The sequence below is a fragment of the Desmodus rotundus genome, chromosome 12 (genome assembly GCF_022682495.2).
Source record: "Desmodus rotundus isolate HL8 chromosome 12, HLdesRot8A.1, whole genome shotgun sequence".
Lineage (NCBI taxonomy): Eukaryota > Metazoa > Chordata > Mammalia > Chiroptera > Phyllostomidae > Desmodus > Desmodus rotundus.
Genome location: NC_071398.1, coordinates 75,201,923 through 75,222,560, shown reverse-complemented (window position 1 = coordinate 75,222,560; position 20,638 = coordinate 75,201,923). Strand labels below are relative to the sequence as shown.

General features: G+C 42.9%; 1 protein-coding gene across 1 annotated transcript in view; it reads left to right on the top strand.

Annotated features, from left to right (window-relative positions):
• The window catches only part of ATP1A4 (ATPase Na+/K+ transporting subunit alpha 4), a 33,867-nt gene extending 15,996 nt beyond the window's left edge, over nt 1-17,871 (top strand). The window contains exons 11-22 of the mRNA XM_053915896.1: nt 580-769; nt 918-1,090; nt 6,288-6,424; nt 6,810-6,960; nt 7,276-7,444; nt 8,731-8,885; nt 9,009-9,132; nt 10,388-10,533; nt 14,588-14,718; nt 14,836-14,937; nt 17,459-17,550; nt 17,843-17,871. Coding sequence (XP_053771871.1) covers nt 580-769; nt 918-1,090; nt 6,288-6,424; nt 6,810-6,960; nt 7,276-7,444; nt 8,731-8,885; nt 9,009-9,132; nt 10,388-10,533; nt 14,588-14,718; nt 14,836-14,937; nt 17,459-17,550; nt 17,843-17,871 — 1,599 coding nt within the window. The remainder of the gene's footprint in view (nt 1-579; nt 770-917; nt 1,091-6,287; nt 6,425-6,809; nt 6,961-7,275; nt 7,445-8,730; nt 8,886-9,008; nt 9,133-10,387; nt 10,534-14,587; nt 14,719-14,835; nt 14,938-17,458; nt 17,551-17,842) is intronic.
• The last annotated feature ends 2,767 nt before the right edge of the window (nt 17,872-20,638 follow it).

Below are 20,638 nucleotides of genomic sequence, written 5' to 3'. Positions count from 1 at the left end.
ACTAGAAAGCCTAACCTATTTCTGAAATGTACTTTGGAGTTTTTAACTTTTTTTTTTTTTTTTTTTGCAAATATTAACTATCATGAAAACTCAATGAAGTAGGCAATACAGATCCTTTTACATTTCACCAAAGGCACTAAGGTTTTGAGAAGTCAAATGGATTGACCTGAGGTCATGAAGCAGTCCAGTTGTCTCTACATGCAGGTCTTTGGGCTCTAAGCTTTCTCTCGTGCCCACTCTGCAGTGTTTGTCAGCCCCACCCCTTCTGTTCTCTAGCCATCCAGGCAGAGAGGAAGCAGAGAAAGTGAGTGCACCTGCTTCTGCCCTCAGCTTCCAGTGGGGCTGAGAAGACAGGGATTTATGTGCAACTAACGCCAGCCTGAGATTCTTGGAAAGGAAAGGGGACTGACCATGAATCCAATTTGACTGGAGGGAGGGCTTGGGGTTCTGGCACAAAGGAAATGGAGGGGTATGAAACAGATAGCCTGTCTGTTTCACCCTCAAAAACCTTTCCCTTGCTTTTTTGCCCTGACCCTATTCTCTCTCTTGTTCCACTAGTGCTTCCTTTCTTTTCCCTAGATGTCCATCCACCTTCGGGAAGACAGCTCCCAGGCCCACGTGCTCATGATGAAGGGGGCTCCTGAGAGGATCTTGGAGTTTTGCTCTAGTTACATGCTGAATGGGCATGAGTACCCGATGGATGATGAAATGAAAGAAGCCTTCCAAAATGCCTACTTGGAACTGGGAGGTCTGGGGGAACGCGTGCTAGGTAAAGGGACTGTGGGAGAAGCCTTTGCAAGAATGACATCAAAGTGGTTCTGATTTATGGGGTGAAAAATCTAGGATGTTGGGGTGAGTGGGGTAGGGACATAGATAACAAAGTGACGATTGGTCCCTTCTATTCTCTCTCTCTCCAGGGTTCTGTTTCCTGAATCTGCCTAAAACTTTCTCCAAGGGATTCAAGTTTAATACAGATAAAATCAATTTCCCTATGAGTAACCTTTGTTTTGTGGGGCTCATATCCATGATCGACCCTCCCCGAGCTGCAGTGCCTGATGCCGTGGGCAAGTGTCGCAATGCAGGGATTAAGGTAAACCCTTCACCACCCCAGAAGCCCCACCTGTCACAAATTGGAACAAGAGAAAACCTTGCATAGAGTTGGTTCTTAATAATCTTGGTTTAATTGATGTTGAGACTGGAATAGTCAGTGTTTGTGCGGTCTGTGACTACCAGAACCAATAAGTAGAGACAAGGATTGAATCTATATGGTGCTTTATTCATAAGGCCAGCAATCAGAAAGATGGCAGGTTCTGTACCCTAAAAGAAAGCTATCACTTAGAATGGAAGGGAAGATAAAGTGCTTCTCAGATAAGGTCAAGTTAAAGAAGCTCATCATCACCAAGCCCTTATTATATGAAATGTTAAAGGGAGTTACGTAAGAAAAAGAAGATCAAAAATTGGAACAGTAAAAATGACAGCAAACTCACAGTTATTAACGGCCACACATAAAACAAAAACGAGAGCAAACTAGGCAAACAACTAGAACATGAGGGTTGTCATTAAGGGAGTGGGAGGGGGAGAGAGGGGGAAAGGTACAGAGAATAAGTAGCATAGATGATAGGTGGAAAATAGACAGGGGGAGGGTAAAAATAGTGTAGGAAATGTAGAAGCCAAAGAACTTATAAGTATGACCTATGGACATGAACTATAGGGGGGGAATGTGGGAGGGAGGGGGGTGGGCAGGATGGAGTGGAGTGGGGGGGGGAATGGGACAACTGTAATAGCATAATCAATAAATATATTAAAAAAAAAAGATTATCTTACATCTCAAGATGACCTTTTTCGTAAGGAGAAGAAGGGGTAGGTAAGGGGTTTGGAACTCAGGGAAAAGGTTAATCAGATAAAAGCTGCAGTCCAGAGATTCCTTTAGCATGCCTTCATCTGATGACTGGAGATTCTTTATCTGGGTCTTGGTTGGTGGACATTCTCTCCCTGGAGCACAATGGCTCAGATATGATCTTGATTCCTTGCTTTCTCCTGGGGCACAAAGGTCAAATTGCTTGTGGGTCTTCTGGAGTCAGGGTAGGTTGGGTCATACATTCCAGTCCCTGGATTAATAGCTTTCTAAATGCATTGATCACCAAACTTTTTTTAAAAAGTATATTTTATTGATTATGCTATTACAGTTTTCCCATTTTTTCTCCCTTTTATCCCCCTCTACCCTGCACCCCCATCCCTCCAGTATTCCCCCCACTTAGTTCATGTCCATGGGTCATACATATAAGTTATTTGACTTCTCTATTTCCTATACTTTTCTTAACCTCCCCCTGTTTATTTTCTACTTACCAATCATGCTGCTTATTCCCTGTAACTTTCCCCCCATTCTCCCTCCTCCTCCTCCCCTCCATGTGATCTCCATTTCTGTGATTCTGTTCCTCTTCTAGTTCTTTGCTTAGTTTGCTTTTGTTGTTTTTTAGTTCAGTTGTTGATATCTGTGAATTTGTTATCATTTTACTGTTCATAGTTTTGATCTTCTTCTTCTTCTTAGCTAAGTCCCTTTAACATATCATATAATAAGGGCTTGGTGATGATGAACTCCTTGAACTTGACCTTATCTGAGAAGCACTTTATCTGCCCTTCCATTCCAAATGATAGCTCTGCTGGATACAGTAATCTTGGATGTAGGTCCTTGCCTTTCATGACTTTGAATACTTCTTTCCAGCCCCTTCTTGCCTGGAAGGCTTCTTTTGAGAAATCAGCTGATAGTCTTATGGGAACTCCTCTGTATGTAACTGTCTCTTTTTCTGTTGCTGCTTTTAAGATTTTCTCCTTATCTTTAATCTTGGGTAATATAATTATGATGTGCCTTGGTGTGTGCTTCCTTGGGTCCAACTTCTTTGGGACTCTGAGCTTCCTGGACTTCCTGCAGGCGAATATGGGACTGCCTGGTCCACCAGCTGCCACCTCGCCCACCTGGTTCACCAGCCACCACCTTGCCACACATCCTCTATGCCCCAGCTGCTTATCTCTGCCCCTCCTGCCAGTCTGGATGAATGTTTCTTCTTTAACTCCTTGATTGTCAGATTTCCATACAGTTCAATTTTCTGGCAGTTCTGGTTATTTTCATTTTTAAATTGGTTGCCCTTCTTCTGGTTGAGGAGGAAACAAAGCGTATCTACCTACATCACCAAGCCTATTAACTATAACTTAAAGATAAAAAATTTTAACTCTTGAGTTGCCCCCATCATTTTCTGTTTTCTTCAGCTTAGGATTTTTAGTCCTAAGAGACTAATAGTAAGTGTCTTCTATAGTCAACCTCCTGTCACATTAGAATTATCAAGGGAACTTTAAAAATATTCTGCCTCGGCTACATCCCAGACCCATTACATTAGAAACTCTCAGGATGAGACCCAGGCATCCACAAACTTTTCTAGAGATTCCAATGTTCAGAGAAGTTGGAGAACCAGTGTCTTAGGACAGTGCCTCTCAAACGAATGTACATGTGATATTGACACCTTCTCTGTTCCTACCTGCTATGCTGGATCCTAGATTTGGGAGAAGGCAAATTATAGTGGAGGGGAGGGCATTAGAGGTATATAAGGAGAGCTAGATGCTATTCGTTAGAGCTAGCTTTATCTTAGACCTTTGACTGTTGGCAGTTTGCCTCCGGGCAGCCTGGGTCATGCTAAGTTCTGTAATTGGTCACTAGAGTGGGATCCAAGGGATGGATGTAGGAAATAATTTTGAGTGAATTCTGTAATTACTACAAGACATTTGGGGTGATTTAAACTCTTTGCAAAGATAGCATTACAATAACATATCTATAAGGGATAAATATGTTTTCCTGATATTCCCCTATGGTTTTATAAGCTGGCATATCATAATCAAATAAGTGGAGAAGGGAAGGACTTAATTTGAATTTTCAAGCTTTGAAGTGGGTGGTTAGAATGAGGAATAATATTACGGATATGGTCTAAAATGGATCTCCTCTTGGAATTTATGGATTCCTTTTGCAAGGAATAAGAAGTAACAACAGTACCCACAAGTAGGGAGGCCCAAACCGGAGATGAAGAGATGATTTTAGCCTGGATGTCATCAAAGCCTGAGACAGAAGGAGCCTGTAATAGTCTGAGGAGAACTGCAGGGAAGCTTCAAGTTGGCAGCCAAAGCAGAAAGCCTCCTGCTTTCTGGACCTGTCCTTATTCTGGGCATAATTTCTTACTTCTTCTGGACCCTAAGCTGACTGAAATTTGGCAGACTTGGTGAAGAATTTTGAACCATCCCTTTCCTTATCAGGAAGTGAAAGACTTACCATGACAAAATGTAATGGACATATGGGGGGTTGTCCCACAGGGCAGAAGGCTCACTCCATCATGTGTTTGGAGAGTCCATGTCAGGGTCCACTCCATAATTTGTTTGTGGATGCACAGCTGATGAGCATGACAAGGCTGCTGGAAGACAGCTGATAACATCTGCATGGCAGCAAAGTTTTTACAAGAAATGATTGTGGTCCTGGTATTTCTCAAGCCATGTGCTCAGGTCTTTGGAATAAATGTGGTTTAAAAAAAAAAGTAAACTAAAATTTTCTCATTGCATTTACCATTACCTGAGCCTCTCAGTAGTATGAAGCTACTTGACTCATGCTATGAACCTGGCCTTCTCTAAGAACTGCAGTCAAGCAGTGAGGGCTTACAGTCACATTGTCAACATTGGAACATTTCAGGTAGATCCAATCTGGGGGAAGAGGGTACAAAGGAACAAGAAGTCAGCTTGCAGGACTGCATGGGAACATCAGAGGTATAGTCAGCACAAAGAAGTTAGAAATGAAATTCCTTTAATACTTGACAAATTCCAGAAACTGCTACATGCCCTTTACTTCAAAGGGAGCCATTCTCTGTAGAACTGTGCTCCTATTGTCTGAGTGCATCTCAACCCTCTATGAAACTTTGTCCTAGGAACTCACTCTTGGGGTGACTAATTTTGTGTTTCTATTTTTCCAGCCTGGCATGGAAGTGGTACTGCCAGGACAGTCCATTCGAGTGGTCACACTGGGCTAGGTACTGGGGATGTATCCAGACAATACCATGCCCGTCCTATAGGTCCCAAGTTACTATTGATGAGCTACTGGGAAGCTCAGGACACTGTAAGCCTGAAAGGCATCACCGAGGGCTCAGTCTGAACCACATCTGCAATCTCCTAATCTTCTGCATAGTTCCCTCCCAGATCCTCTCCAGTTACCTCACATCCCACAGGCCAAGCATGCCCCACAAATGAGCCAGGGTGCTTGAAATCAATGGTGTGGGTAACAGCTTGTAGTGCAACTTCCTCAGTCTCTGGAATCTCAGCATAGTCACACTTTGCTGTCTTATTCCAACCAGCCAGGGGTGTCACTATGGAATGATGAAGGCTCATAGGAAAACTCCTCCAAGGCTTATTTCCATGCTCTGAAAGTAAATAGACTGACCTTTCCAGGATCCCAAAAGCAGTTGGATAGTTCCATCAGTAAGATAGTTTCCTTCTCATTCCCTTCAGAGCCTGAAAAATTGGGTACCTGAGAAGCAATGGGCAGTGGTTCCCAAGAAGCAATCATTCCATCATTCCTTCATTTCATAACTGTTTGTTGATGGATTACTAAGTCCTAGGTATTGTGCTAAGGCAGGAAACTTACCAAGGAGTCATAGACATGGCCCCACCCTTCACAGAGCTCTCACCAGTGGGAAAGAAAGATGTATAAGCAATCATAATATGGAAAATAGAGAATGCTGTGGAAGAACAGAGCATGGACACCTGATCTTTGGAAAGGAGTGGACCTAGGGATGGTAACATGTATATAAAAATGGGCTGGGATTTAGGGGTGCGAGGAAGCAGTGGAAAAAAGAGGGGAAGAGCAAGGGTCAGAACTGACCTGGACCTAGGTGAAATTTTGCTCAGCAGATAGATTGTTCCAGACACTCCTTTATTACCACTTGTTCTATATGTTGGTGTTTCTATCTTTGAGCTTAAAGAAGCAGAATAACTTCTGAAACGATTAAATGAAATTCTGAATATAACAATAAACCTAAATCTCAGATTTATTCCTGGAAAACCTAGAACCCAAATTGTCCTATGCTTTACATTCTGATGGTCCTGACCCACCCCCAAGGGTTGAAGCACAAGGTCTTGGGAATGAGCTACTAAAACCTCTGTGCAGTGAAAACAATAGTCTGATAGTTCTCAGAGAGAAAAGTGTGTGACCCAGGAACTCTCTGAAGAAAATTCTAATCCTCTGCCCTCCCTTCCCAACCTAGGTGATTATGGTAACAGGGGATCATCCCATTACAGCCAAGGCCATTGCCAAGGGTGTGGGCATCATCTCAGAAGGTGCAGAGACAGAAGAGAGCATTGCTGCCCAGCTCAAAGTCTCTGACAGCCAGATCAATAGCAGGTGAGACCCCGAAAGAACTCAGGTCTGCCATTTTTTCCTCTATCATCAGCCTGCCACACTCAGATTCCACTTACTAAAGTTCTTGAAGGGTCCTTTGGTAGGTAAGATGTGCAAGGTTTACACAGCATAAAATAAAATGTAATAGGAAAATTACCAAGTAGGTTTTCAGAGACATGGGACAAAGAAAGGCAGAGAAAAGGGAGGAGTGGTTGGGAAAGTCAGGGAGGGGATGGGATGTGTCAGTCTGGGGACAGTGAATGGTTGGGGACAAGTGAAGAGATTGGGTTGAAAAGAAAAACAGGGAAGTTATAGTAAAGGTTGGTTAGAGAGCACCTGATGAATTCTTAACATGCTGAACTAACCTTTTAAAATTCCTTTTACCCAGGGAGGCCAAAGCCATTGTGGTGCATGGCTCAAGACTGAAGGATCTGAGCTCAGAACAGCTGGATAATATCCTTCAAAGCCACACAGAGATTGTGTTTGCTCGGACCTCCCCTCAGCAAAAGCTCATCATTGTAGAAGGATGTCAGAGGCTGGTAAGGGAGATCAAAGAGCCTTGGAAAATCTGGCAGAAATCACACAGGGTAGCCCTGGCTTAAACCAAGCAGAGGAATGTATGCTGGGATAGAGAAGACTCCAGAGAGCATTTCATCATGAACCCCAGAGATGGGTATCAGTTTGGGGGCTCTCTGAGAGTTCTAATATCTTAGGAGGAGCAGAAGAAGGAAGGGCAAATAGGCCTAAATCAAATATGATTACATCAAAAAACAAGGGATGATGAAATCAAACTGACTTTGGGACGGGTCTTGAATCTGGCAGTAATTATTTCAGTCCCTCTGTGCTTCTCCCAGGGAGCCATTGTGGCAGTGACAGGTGATGGCGTGAATGACTCCCCAGCGCTGAAGAAGGCAGACATCGGCATTGCCATGGGCATTGCTGGCTCTGACGTCTCTAAGGAGGCAGCTGACATGATCCTGCTGGATGACAACTTTGCTTCCATCGTCACAGGCGTGGAGGAGGGTGAGGAAGCAGAGTTGGGACTTGAACCCCAGACTCAGGTGGGAGTTGGTGTGCAGTACTCTCATTCCTATTGCCCATCATCCAACCTTGATGATCCCATGAAGACTGGGGAAAATCACTGTAAGTCAAAATTTTGCAAATTGAGATTCAGCTGGTACTTAGAACATCACTATCAGGAACGCTTTTTAATTAGATTGGAGAAAAGTCCAGATTATTTAAGGAGACTGGGACTCCCTAAATTGTATCCTTTTTCTTCTCTCATGGAGATTCAAGCAGGTCCACAGTAGACTCCAAGACATAAGATTACCCCTGGGGCTACTTCATACTTCATAATCTAAGAAGGGCCTCCCAGGAATTTGTTTCCTGAAAATGATGTTGACATATCAAGATCAGTTGGAGCCTGACTTATAAATTGATTGCATGAGTGAGCCAAAATTATTACACTCTTTTGCAGAGAATTATGAATATAATACCCATTGGTAAACAGGAGAATTCCAGAATTCTGCATCCCAGGCTCCCTGCTTTCTGCCTAGACCTATTTTATTAAAACCTACACAATCCACATAATAGTAATAGTATATCATTTTATTGAGACCTCATATGATCCAGACACCGCTCAGTATTTTGTATCTACTCAATTCAGTACATTTTCTTGAGCACCAACTATGTACCAGGTACTATTCTAGATGTTGGGGATGCAATAGTAGGAAATAAAATGACACACATCCCTGTCTTCATGTCATTTAATTACTAGTGGAACAAGACAGACAATAAAGTAAATTGCATAGGATATTTAGAAGAAGATAAGTGCAACAGAAAAAATAAAGCAGGGAGTGCAGGGAGAGATTACAGTTTCTGAAAGAGTCCTCAGGGAAGGAATCAAGCCATCATGCAAGGCAGGAAGAATGAAGTTCACAGCCAGTTATGGCTGAAAATGAGATTGGAACCCAAGACCAGGTTCTTTCCATTTTAGCCTTAATCTTGGCTTCTATATTGGCATTTACAAACATCTCTAAGTATTAACTGGGCCCAGCCCTATTTAATTTTCAGAGATCAGATGACATTAGCCATGTTGAATGCAAGAACAGATAGGTATGCTAATAAATCCTGGCTCTAATTAAGAGTCACACAATTTAGACACAACACTGGGACCCCAGAGGCCTAGGACCTCCAGACCCTTACAGGGATCATGATACTGCTTTGTAGTGTTGTCTCTGTCCAGGAGCTGGTTTGTGGGAGTTGTGTCCTCTCTATGCTTCTCACAGAAGTTTAACCATTCCTCCCAGGTCGCCTCATCTTTGACAACCTGAAGAAATCTATTGCATACACCCTGACCAGTAATATCCCAGAGATCACTCCCTTCCTGCTCTTCATCATCCTCAGCATCCCCCTGCCTCTAGGCACCATAACCATCCTCTGCATTGACCTGGGCACTGACATGGTAAGGGCCAAGCTGGCACCCAGCTTGTGGAACTCGTGTGAGATGGACTGACTAGTAAGAAGGGTCTGTCCAGGGAGAGGGACAGAGCTTGAGTTACTTTGAGTTTCTCCCTCTATTCTTCAGGTCCCTGCTATCTCCTTGGCTTATGAGTCAGCTGAAAGTGACATAATGAAGAGGGCTCCACGGAATCCAAAGACTGATAATCTGGTGAACCACCGTCTCATTGGCATGGCCTATGGACAAATTGGTGCGGCCAGAGGAATGGGGGGACTGGTGAAGGGAGTGGGGAGTGGTTGCACCTGTCTAGTCATTGAAGCAATCTTGGTTTGGAAGTCAGAGAGATATTTTATTAACAACAAACTGTGTTAGATCCTGGGAACATAAAGAACCATTTATCTGTGATGTGCCCTTGACATAAAGTCCAGTCAGGAAGGAACAAACATACATAAAATGATAATATCTTTCCAAGTGCCAAATAATGAGTATAGACAAGAGTACAAAAGCAGGCAGGCTCACCAATCATGAGGATTTTCAGAAGGCCTTATGGAGGAAACAGGACTTAAACCTGATATTGAAAGATAGGACTTAGACTATCCAATATATGGTTAAGTGTAGGGGACAAGAAGAGGAGAAATTCACATGGTCTGCTTGTTGAAGAGTGAGTAAACCAGTTTATTCCTGATAAAGCAGTAGTGGAAAATAAGGCTATAGACAATTGGGCCATTTTTGAAATACATTTGAGAGTCATTAGATATCTTTGTTCTTGAATTGCCAGGTATAGTAAGGTGTTTAAGGGAGTAGAATGACGGATGGACAGGGAAGAGATTGAGGACAGGGGAAACTATCCCAATATTCAGAGGAAGAAACACATAGGAAAAGTACATATTTAGGAGCCAGACCTTTGTCTGAATCCCAATTTCACCACTTACTACCTGCATGACCCTGGACAATGACTGAATCTCTTTTTTTTTTGTGCTTCAGTTTTCCCACTTACGAGAAGTGAATAACATAGTTTAGACTTGTGAGGACCAATGTCCGTGGGTATCTACACAGTGCACAGCTCTGTAGTTAGTAGGCCATTGCTGTGGAGCAGGCATGGGGAACAGAGGTTTTGACTGAGGGAGAGGCAAGAGTCAGATAGGAGAGAGGTAAGGAGAAGAGAGGACTTAATGAGTGTCCTTATGTCAGAGGAAATGGAAACAGAGTCCAGCATTCACTCACTGGGGAGAAGGAAGAAATCCCCTCTAAGGTCCTTTCAGATGGTAAGATTACATAATTGAAAGATGAGTCTGAGTTAGAGTTTAGGAATAAACATCAGAGCTTGAAGGCCAGTCCTACAGAAATGATGGGATCAGATCATTGCTAGAAGAGTTTTCAGCATTGCAGCCCAACACACATCAACCCAGCTAGAAGTAAGTACCAGCGACTGCCTCTTCCAAATCTGCCTTTTGAAGTCTTTCTCTGAACCGTGTTCCTCTGTTCTGTGACTCTACCACTCATAGGGATGATTCAGGCTTTGGCTGGATTCTTTACCTACTTTGTAATCCTTGCTGAAAATGGTTTTAAGCCTATTGATCTGCTGGGCATACGCCTCGACTGGGAAAATAGGTACTTCAATGATCTGGAGGACAGCTATGGACAGCAGTGGGTGAGTAAAAGTGGTAGGGTAGTAGACAGTACCTAGTAAATGTGAAGAAGTGACAAGAAAGAGTGGGTTTAGCAAATTTTTGAAGAGTGGGAGAAAAAAGGAAGCAGAGTTGATGCCTTATCTCCAGTCCTATATGAGCATTCTAACATTTCTCCTCAATCTCCAATCATGTCAGCAAATTTTCTTCTATGTTTACAGTTATTTCCTTTGTGTTCATTCCTACTGTCTGTTATCTGTCCTTACCTTTCTGTATCTTTTGGCTTCATTGGACCTGGAAGTCTTCTTTGTCATGTCAACTTCTAGGATCTGATTTCTGTTTTCTACCATCATTGCCCAGAAATGGGTGTTGGGTCCCCTCTCTCCTGTTATGTTCTCTCCCTCCATGGAAGTTCAAATAATATAATTTTAAATCCAAAAACCTATTTTCTTTTTATATTCCTTCCCTGCTGTTCCAAACATTTAAAAAATAATTTTAGAGAGGGAGACATGGGTTTGTTGTTCCACTCATTTATGCATTCACTGGTTGACTCTTATATGTGCCCTGACTAGAGATTTAACCCACAACCTTGACATATTGGGATGACACTCTAACCAACTGAGCTACCTGGCCAGGAATCATTATGAACTTTTTAAACCTATAGGATGCCTCTCTATAGTAGTCTTTTCTAACACTCAAGATGAGTGAGGCCCAAACTGGAGCCTCCTAACCAACATTATGTGTTTAAGAACTTTAGTAAGTAGTCCTAGTTGGTGTGGATCAGTGGATTGAGCATCAGCCTATGAACCAGAAGGTCTCTGGTTTGATTCTCTGTCAGGGCACATGCCTGGGTTGCAGACCAGGTCCCCAGTTAGGGACATGCAAGAGGCAACCAGTTGATGTTTCTCTCACACATCAATGTTTCTCTCTCTCTCTTCCTCCCTCCCCTCTCTCTAAAAATAAATAAATAAAATCTTAAAAAATAAAGAAAGAATTTTAGTAAGTATGCTTTTTTTGTGTCTGTGAATACTTATCCCAAGTTCTAAGACAGTAGGAGATGTAACACCAGTTATTGCTAGAATCTTAATACCATAAAGAACACAAAGGCTACTGTCATCATTCTATAAATGAGGAAACTAAGTCTGGAAAGATTTAGTGACTTGCTCAAAGTTCCACCATGAATCCTAGAAGAGTTGGACTAGAATTTTGGGCTGATTCATGCCCAGCACTTTCCCACTTCACCACAGTACCTCCAACCAAGTGAATTGCAGATTTCTCAAAAGTATGTTAAAATCTGGAGTGTTGGAAAGATGACCCTTACACACATTTGACTTCTAGCTGGGCCTCATGAGGCCATCAGATGTCAATGTTCCCAGCTGCCAACACTGCTCCAGGGTCCAATGATGCCCTGAGACCTCATTGTCCTATCACCTCAATACTCTCTCTTGTTAGTGTTTTTTTTTCCAATCCCCACCTAAGGATATGTTTATTGATTTTATAGAGAAGAAAGAGAGGGAAGCATCGATGTAAGAGAAACATTGATATGTTGCCTCCCATACACACCCCAACTGGGGATCAAACCCACAACCAAGAGATGTGCCCTAACCAGGAATTGAATCCACAATCTTTTGGTACACAGGACACTGCTCCACCCAACTGAGTCAGTGGCCAGGGTGGCCTTGTTAGTTTTATATCTTGATACCATCTCCCTGCTGCAAAGATGCAGTTTGACATATATTCATTTATAATGAATTAAAAGTAATTAAAATTAATTGAAGTATTATCAAATTATATCAAAGATATCATGAGGTATTGCAAAACAGGTTGATAACAATTGCCCTGAGCATAAACTCCAGAAAGGCAGGGTCTATGTCTCTTCCACAGCTGTGACTTTCAGATAATTGAGTATATTGCTGCCCACCCTGGAGGGACTCTACATACTACTAGAAGCAAGGATAGATCTTTACCTTCTAAATATTTCTCATCAATAATTCCATTGATCACCACTTATTCACTCATTTAGCAAATATTTCTTGAGCATATTCTCAAGAATGTACCAGGTACTATTTTGGCTGTGGGGATATAGTAGTGAACAAAAATGCCCAAGTTACTGCTCTTGTGGAGTTCATATTCTAGTTACAAACGGGTGGTAGGAGGGGGAAACAGATAATAACCAAATATAGAATATATTGGGTCAGGTGGTGTTGTAATTGAGATCTGAGAGTCAGGGTGATGGGAAGGTAAAGATAACGGTCAGAGAAAAAGGAATGATTGAAATTGAAATTACAAAGAAACTGTACTATTGGAAAGACACTATCTAGAGTTTAACCATGGGAGCAAGCAGTCCAGGTGGGGGTGGAGGACAGCAACACCACTGGAGGAAAAGGAAACCAAGGAACTGTGAGACCTTTGTATTGGAAGGATCATCAATATAGATATTTAATAAAATTTTTTAAAAAGATAGATATTTGAATCTCTGAAAAGGAGGACAGTAGCATTGTTGAGTGACAGTGAGTCAGTAGCTAAAATTAAGTGATGATGGAAGTGACTCGGGTGTCAGTAGCTGAATGCAGTGAAGGACAATGGTGATAAGATCTAATACACACTAAGGAGCTGATTGGTCTTTCTAAGTTCAATTCTTGGCTCATCAATTTTCAGCTTTTGTTTTCTAATTACTTAAGTTTCTGTATTTCCCTCCAAGTACAACATTGACCACATTCCATGATATGTAGTATCTAATTATTATTATTCAGTCCTGGTCCTATGTATTTTCAAATTTTTTAATCTACAAGTTATTTATAAACATGTTTTTTTTTAAGATTTTATTCATTAATTTTAGAGAAAGGGGAAGGCAGGGAGAAAGAGAGGGAGAGAAACATCAATATGTGGTTGCCTCTCATGTGCCCCCTACTGGGGACCTGGCCTGCAATCCAGGCATGTGACCTAGACTGGGAATCAAACTGTCGACCATTTGGTCTGCAGGCAAGCACTCAATCCACTAAGCCAGACCAGCCAGGGCAACATGTTTTATTTTTTAAAACACAGGCTTTTTCTCCAGTCTAATTTAGATGCACCTCTTTTGTGTTTACACAACTCTCTGTGAATTCTCTCTTATAACCTACCTAATGTTCTCACATAACATATTTATCTTCCCCACTAGACCCTAAGTTCCTTACATGTAGAGTGTGAATAAAAGAATGAATGAACCCTGGCTGGGTGGCTCAGTTGGTTGGAGTATTGCAACACCAAAAGGTTGCAGGTTCAATTTCAGGTCAGGGCAGATACTTAGGTTGCGGGTTCCATCCTGGGTTGGGACACATAAGGAAGGCAACCTATCAATGTTTCTTTCTCACATTGATGTTTCTCACTCACTCACTCTCCCCCATCTTTCCCCCTTCCTTTTTCTCCAAATATCAATGAACATAGATTTTATTCCTTTCTTTGAGAAAGAGGGGAAGAGAAGGAGAAAGAGAGGGAGAAAAACATCAATGTCTTGTTGCCTCTTGCACACCCCACACTGGGGACCTGGCCTGCAACCCAGGCATGTGCCCTGACTGGGAATCAAACTGGTGACCCTTTGGTTTGCAGGCTGGCACTCAATCCACTTAGCCACACCACCCAGGGCCTTGGGTGAGGATTTAAAAAAAAAAAGAAGAATGAATGCTGCCTCCTGTTTGGTACCACCCTTCAGGCATTCCTCTCCCCTCTGCATTCAGATTCTTCTCTGGCCCAACATTGCTTACTGACCTATTTCCTCTGACTCTGCTTTTCTCTCGAAGTCCACCTTCTTCTCTTACACCACCCTTCTTACTAACTTAGTAATTAATGAGCCAAACCACATGCCATTCACCAAACTGAGCATGGGAGGGGGACACAAAGATAAATAAGACATGTCTTATGACTAATTCAGCCAGGTAGGAAAAACATATAAACAACTCATAATAATGTGACGTGAAAAGTGCTAAGAGGTACAAGCAAAGTGCAGTGGGAGTCTAAAGACCTAACTCAGCATTGGAGTCTGGGAAGGCAAGAGACATGTGTCTGAATCCTTTCTCACACTGTCGGTCTTTTCTGCAGACATTTGAGCAACGGAAGGTGGTGGAGTTCACCTGCCAAACGGCCTTCTTTGTCAGCATCGTGGTAGTGCAGTGGGCTGACCTCATCATCTGCAAGACCCGCCGCAACTCAGTCTTCCAGCAAGGCATGAAGTGAGCACCCCTTAAAGGGCCCCAGTTCTCTCCCAATCCTGAACTAAAGGGCTGCATCATTGTCCCTACTTCTCCCTGCCTGTCTCCAACACACTCTGAAACATTTTTTTTTCCCAGAAACAAGATCCTAATATTTGGCCTCCTGGAAGAGACATTACTGGCTGCTTTTCTGTCCTACACTCCAGGCATGGATGTAGCCCTGCGAATGTACCCACTCAAGTGAGTAAAGGAGGGTTGCAAGTAGGGGAAACTCAGGAGCCAGGGAATATGCTCTTGAACAGGGAAGGTCCAGCTGAGGGTTGCCTCCATAAGCAAGGTACACTCAGTGGTATGAGAAGAATTGTCTGTGCTCAGACAAATGCTTCTTATTTAGGGAGGCATTAGGGATCATGCCAAGTAATCACAACCCATTAGACATGCAAATTCACAAATTTACCATGATTTCCAGAGTTGCCTTTTTCTTTTTATGATGATGTATGGTTGGCTGTCCAAGGATACATATGCTCAGAGCTGAGGTAATCATAAAATTAGCCCAATATGTGTGACTAATTCTGTTGTACTTATGCAAATATGTTTTAATGTACACCTATGTGAATGGATATACTAAAAGTCTTATTGTTTGGTACCTTGTTTTGTTCGTTCGAGTCCCATCGTTTGTTTTTCACATTATCATATGCTTGTGAAAAAAATTCTATTTAAAATTTTTACAGAGAGTAAAAAGCAAAACTCCCATTCCACTCCACTCGCACTCACCTCCCCACTTGCACAGGTAACCTCTGTTAATGATTTAGTGTATTTTTTTACAACTTATTTTTATGCATTTACATACTTTGCTTACTTTTCTGTCCCTTGCAGTGTTTTACACAATGCTTTGTATACTGTAGTTGCTCAATTAATGTTTAACAAAAGAGATTGTCATTGCCTTTAATACTGACAACCCTGGGTTTGAATTTCTTTTTTTAAATTTTGTAATTAAAATTGGCATATAATATTAATTAGTTTCAGGTATATAACATAGTGATTCAACATTTATATACCTTACAAAGCGATTATCACAGTAAGTCTAGTAGTCAACTGTCACTGTACATAGTTACTCAGGTTTGAATTTCAATTCTATGGTGTTTTATTCTGGGACCTTGGACAACTTCTTAACCCTTATGAGCCCCCACTTCATCTGCAAAGTATCAGTAATACAAACCATGTAGATTGTTGTGAGAATTAACATGAGGAAATGCATATAATGCACCAAGCCTGGGTCTTGGGTCATGGTGGGTGCTTTGTTAAAAGTAACTCTGTTATTGTTGTTATTAATGCTAATATATAAGTAATAATAAGTGCTGCTGAGCATTATCTGTGCTCCCAAACACTCTGTATATACCTTGACCATAAGACTCATTGAGATTTTTATTGTGTGTTTCTCTATCCTCTTTTGCTTGATTGCTGAACTCCTTGAGATCAAAGACCATTATGTCATCCTTTTCATTTCCCCAGGACCTAATACAAACACAGAGTAGAAATATGATGATTGTTGTTGAATGAATGGGTGACTGTATGTTTATAACTGTTCGTATTTGTATGTGTGTGTGTGGGAACTTGGCCTAGGCCTGTGCTGTCCAATATGGTAGCCACTATCCTTATAAGACTATTGAGCTCTTGAAACATGGTTAATGAAATGGAATTTGTAATTTTTTAAAAGATTTTATTTATTTATTTTTATAGAGAGGGGAAGGGAAAGAGAAAGAGGGAGAGAAACATCAATGTGTGAGTGCCTTTCTCAAGGCCCCTACTGGGGACCTGGCCTGCAACCCAGGCATGTGCCCTGACTGGGAATCCAGCCGGTGACCGTTTGGTTCACAGCCTGCATTCAATCCACTGAGCTATACCAGCCAAGGCCCTGAATTTGTAATTTTATTTAGTTTTAGTAAATTTAAAGTTAAAAACTAAAGCAGTATCAAATATTTTCTATTACATAAAATTTTACTGTTTTGGTTGGACTACATTTTCCTTTAATCATTGAAAATTTAGTGTCTGATTTGTGAAGCACTATGAGTATAAAAGACTCAACTCGATTTTGAAAATTTAGGATTAAAAGGAGATAAAATATCTCATTAATAGCATTGATATTAATTACATTTTGAAATGATAATATTTTGGATATATTCAGTTAAGTAAAATATATTACTAAAATTAATTGCTTCTTTTTACTTATTTTAATGTGGCTACTAAAGAATATTAAATTTCATATGTGTCTCATAACACATTTCATTCAGACAGCACTGGTCTAGGCCATCTCTCTGTCATCCAAGACAACAAATGTGGTCCTGCTTCAACCCCTCCTCACAGTCCATCTTCCTGGTCTCTAATTACAAAAGAGGTTCAGAAAGAAAAATTTCTCCATCGTTGCAACATGGAAGAGTTGTATATCCCCTGGAAAAATATACCCACATGTCTAGTCTCAGATAGACCTCTTCTGCTTGGATAACCTCCCCTTGATGGGTACACGGCCTTGAGTACCCAGAAAATGAAGGGGGCCTCCCTTAGCAACTCCACAAAATTGGTAGATAATCTCTGTGAACACTATCTGTACTGCTGATGTGGCATTTAACTCTCTCCTCCCTCATCACCAGACTCTGACCTCCTCAGACCCTATACTCAATGCTCATACACTGTTCGCTGCATCTGCCTTTCTCTGACCCCTCTGTCTCCTGTCGTCACACTGAACAACTCTTGCTCTCTACAGGATATTATGGTGGCTCTGTGCCACTCCCTACAGCCTTCTTATCTTTATCTATGATGAAATGAGAAAACTCACCATTCGGCGTCATCCTGGCGGTGAGGCTCCCTGCACCCCACTCTGACTGAGTGGTCTCCATCCTCCTAACTAGCTCTCCCATCCCAACTGGTTCCTCCAATACCATTGCCCTCTTTCCCCTTTACTGCCTGGGCTGTGCATAGACCCCGGTTCTTCAGTCCTTAATTCCACCATCTTGCTCTTTCTAATTCTCTGTGCCCTGAGTTCCACCCTCAGGCCTTTCACCTGGTCTTCACTTACCTTTCCGCTCATCTCCCCTTTCTGCTTCCCCATTGCCTTCCCAAATTCACTCTGGTGTCTTCTCTTCCACAGGCTGGCTGGAAAGTGAAACCTACTATTAAACTCATCAGAGGAAGAGCTTCACATGACATGGGAGTGTCCATGCAGGGGGGATTAGGGATTATGAGTTTGGCACATCTGAGTTGGGACAGAGAGATGCTGGGATGAATCACCTTGGATGAAAGAGACAGACACCCCTGGGGCTGAATTGACGGGCACCATGGGTAGGAGTTAGAGTGGATTGAGTGAGGGTAATGAAGTCCTGTCTGTGTCTGACTGGAGCCCATCCAAGAGGGGCCTTGTCCTGTTGAATCAGTAGTCAGATTGGAGAGTAAATGTTCAAACATCTCTCACCTGGCTGGATATGTTGCATCTGATTTTGGGAGAAGGGAAATTTCTGTGATGCTCTCATTCTAGATCTTCATGGCAGCTGGGCAGGAAAAGTCAGGGAACCAGCGGAGGCTGGGAGGGGATCAGAATCAAGCATTGTTGTCCCTTGAGGGCAACCTCAATGTTAAAGTCACTCCCCAACCCAAAGGAGAGCAAAGTCAGGACAAGTCAAGCTGGAATCAGAGAAATGGGAGAGGGGGAGAGAAGAGCAGCAGAGCCACACCTTACAAGGGGACCACAGCACCCACATTCAGTACTGGCAGGTGGACTCAACTAGCTCCCACTTCACTTACTCATATCAGTTTATAGAATCAGTTTTAGTGCTAGAAGAGACCTTATTTCATCAATGAAGAACCTGAGGTCCAGGGAGGTTAAGTGACTTGAGAAGGTTCACATGGTGAGTGGTGAATGTGGGGCTTCCACCACTCCTCTGAGGAAGGCATTGATAATCCTTGCCCTCCACCTCATTTTCTCTGCTGTGCCTTGAAATAGAGGCTGCAAACAAGGCTTTCTGGATCCCTATAGGCTTTACTTTAGGCAAAGCACCCTGCCCCCTCATTCTCCTGGCTCCACAAAGGGTGGTGGGCATTCCCAAAATCCTGGTCTCTGAGCCTGGGCCCACAAACTTTGCTGCCTGTCTGGTGAGCAAGGAGTCTCCAGGGAGCCTTTCTCTCCTGCCTGGCTCCTCCTTCCTTTTCACCCATTCACTGGCTCTGCTTTGTGAGTTGGTCCACTTTGCCCTGTGGGTCAGTTCATTTTCAGGCTTCTTTTGGACAAGAGGATTGGCTGTGCCCTAAAGCATACAAAGCAAGAGAGAAATGCTAAGGAAAGCTGGGGGGAGTTATAAACTGTCGCCAAAAACAAAGTAAATGTATTTAGTAACTGCATACTATGTCTCCAGTGGGACAATGGCCTTACACCACCCCCTAATTCACACAACAAATGTATTCTTACCACTCCACCGTGTTTTATAGATGAGGAAACCAAGGTCTTTCTGATTCCAGAACTTGTGCCCTTCACCACTTTTCAGGCTGGCATTACAATAAAGGCTGGGCCAAAAATATACAATAAAACAAACAAAAAATTAGTATAGTGATGGAGGAAGGGCCATGGGTAAGTCTGGTTGGGATGCCATGGGCTAGAAAAAAGAAGGGCATTGTAAGGTATAGTCAGCCACTCTTCCCCTACATCCCTCTCTCCTCACAGTTTTCCCCACCTATGCTCCCCTCCCTCCTCCAATGCAAGGTCTCCCGGGGACAGAGCTATATCAGTTTGGGGTCCTTCCCTCAGCTGCTGACACAGCTGAACCAGACCCCGGAAGATCGAGGGGCCAGGGTGTATGTGAGTGAGGTTCAGAGGGCCCAGCTCCTCAAGTTTCAGGAGTGAAAGCTTCAGGTGTCTGGTGGGTTAAAAATACAGAGGCCCCAACTCAGAGTCATTTGATACCAGTGGCTGAGCCTGCTGAGTCCAAGGGCCTGAAAGCAGGGGCCCAGAGGGAAGGGACTGAGCAGAAAGTAGAAAGCAAGACATTAGAGAGAAAAGAATGGGATGGGGCAGCTACTGGAAAGCTGTGGAACTGAAGAGCCAAGGTCAAAGAGAGGGAGCAGAATGGGATGAAAGTCTGGTAGCTGCCAGAGAAGATGAGGAAATGGAGCAGGCCTTGGGCCACCATTTGGTCCCATTTCATACCCTTCAGGGTACAGAAGGTCAGATTCATCATGGACAATCTAATGTTCTAATGTGTCTGTCCAAATGTTTCCCCTCCTCCAGAGTGCAGCAGATGTGAGAAACTGGGGCTGGATGTGACCTAGGTCATCTAATTCTGGAAGGGTCTGCCCATCTGTCCTGCTGTCTGCTCTGGTTGTAGGGCTGTGGGCATGTTAGTCACTCTCCTGTGAGACCAGGAGATGGGCTCAGAGGTCTCTTCAGCTCCAAAGTGCCCTGCTTAGGCTAGCTCTGGCCTCTCCTACTCCAGTGACAGCTGTCCCTCTTAAACACACCCCTGCCACAATCCTGAGATTTTCCGTGGCCTGCTTGCCTTAGCCTGTCTGCCCCAGGGGATTGTGGAAAATTCATTTCTCTAATAGAAATTCATGTCACTACCAAAGTTCAAAATAAACACTGTCACTCCAAAATCAGAGCTATCTCAGGGTGGGGATGAGAGGTTTCTGACTTCGATCTAATCTCTCCATGGTCTCCCTCATGCCTCAGTTTACCTGTAAGTGGTAAGAGCCCTGGAGGACCAATAAGACGGCCCTTTCTTCCTTCCTAGGTACAGAGTTGAACTCATTCACTTGGCCCTCACCCCCAGGCAGGGCTCCAAAAAATTAGAGCCCCTCCCCTCCAACTCCAGTTGATTCTCAGGTGCACAGGAATTAATCTACATCTTTGGCTCAGGTCATACAGCCCACCTCCTCATGATTTCTCACTGTTAATTTT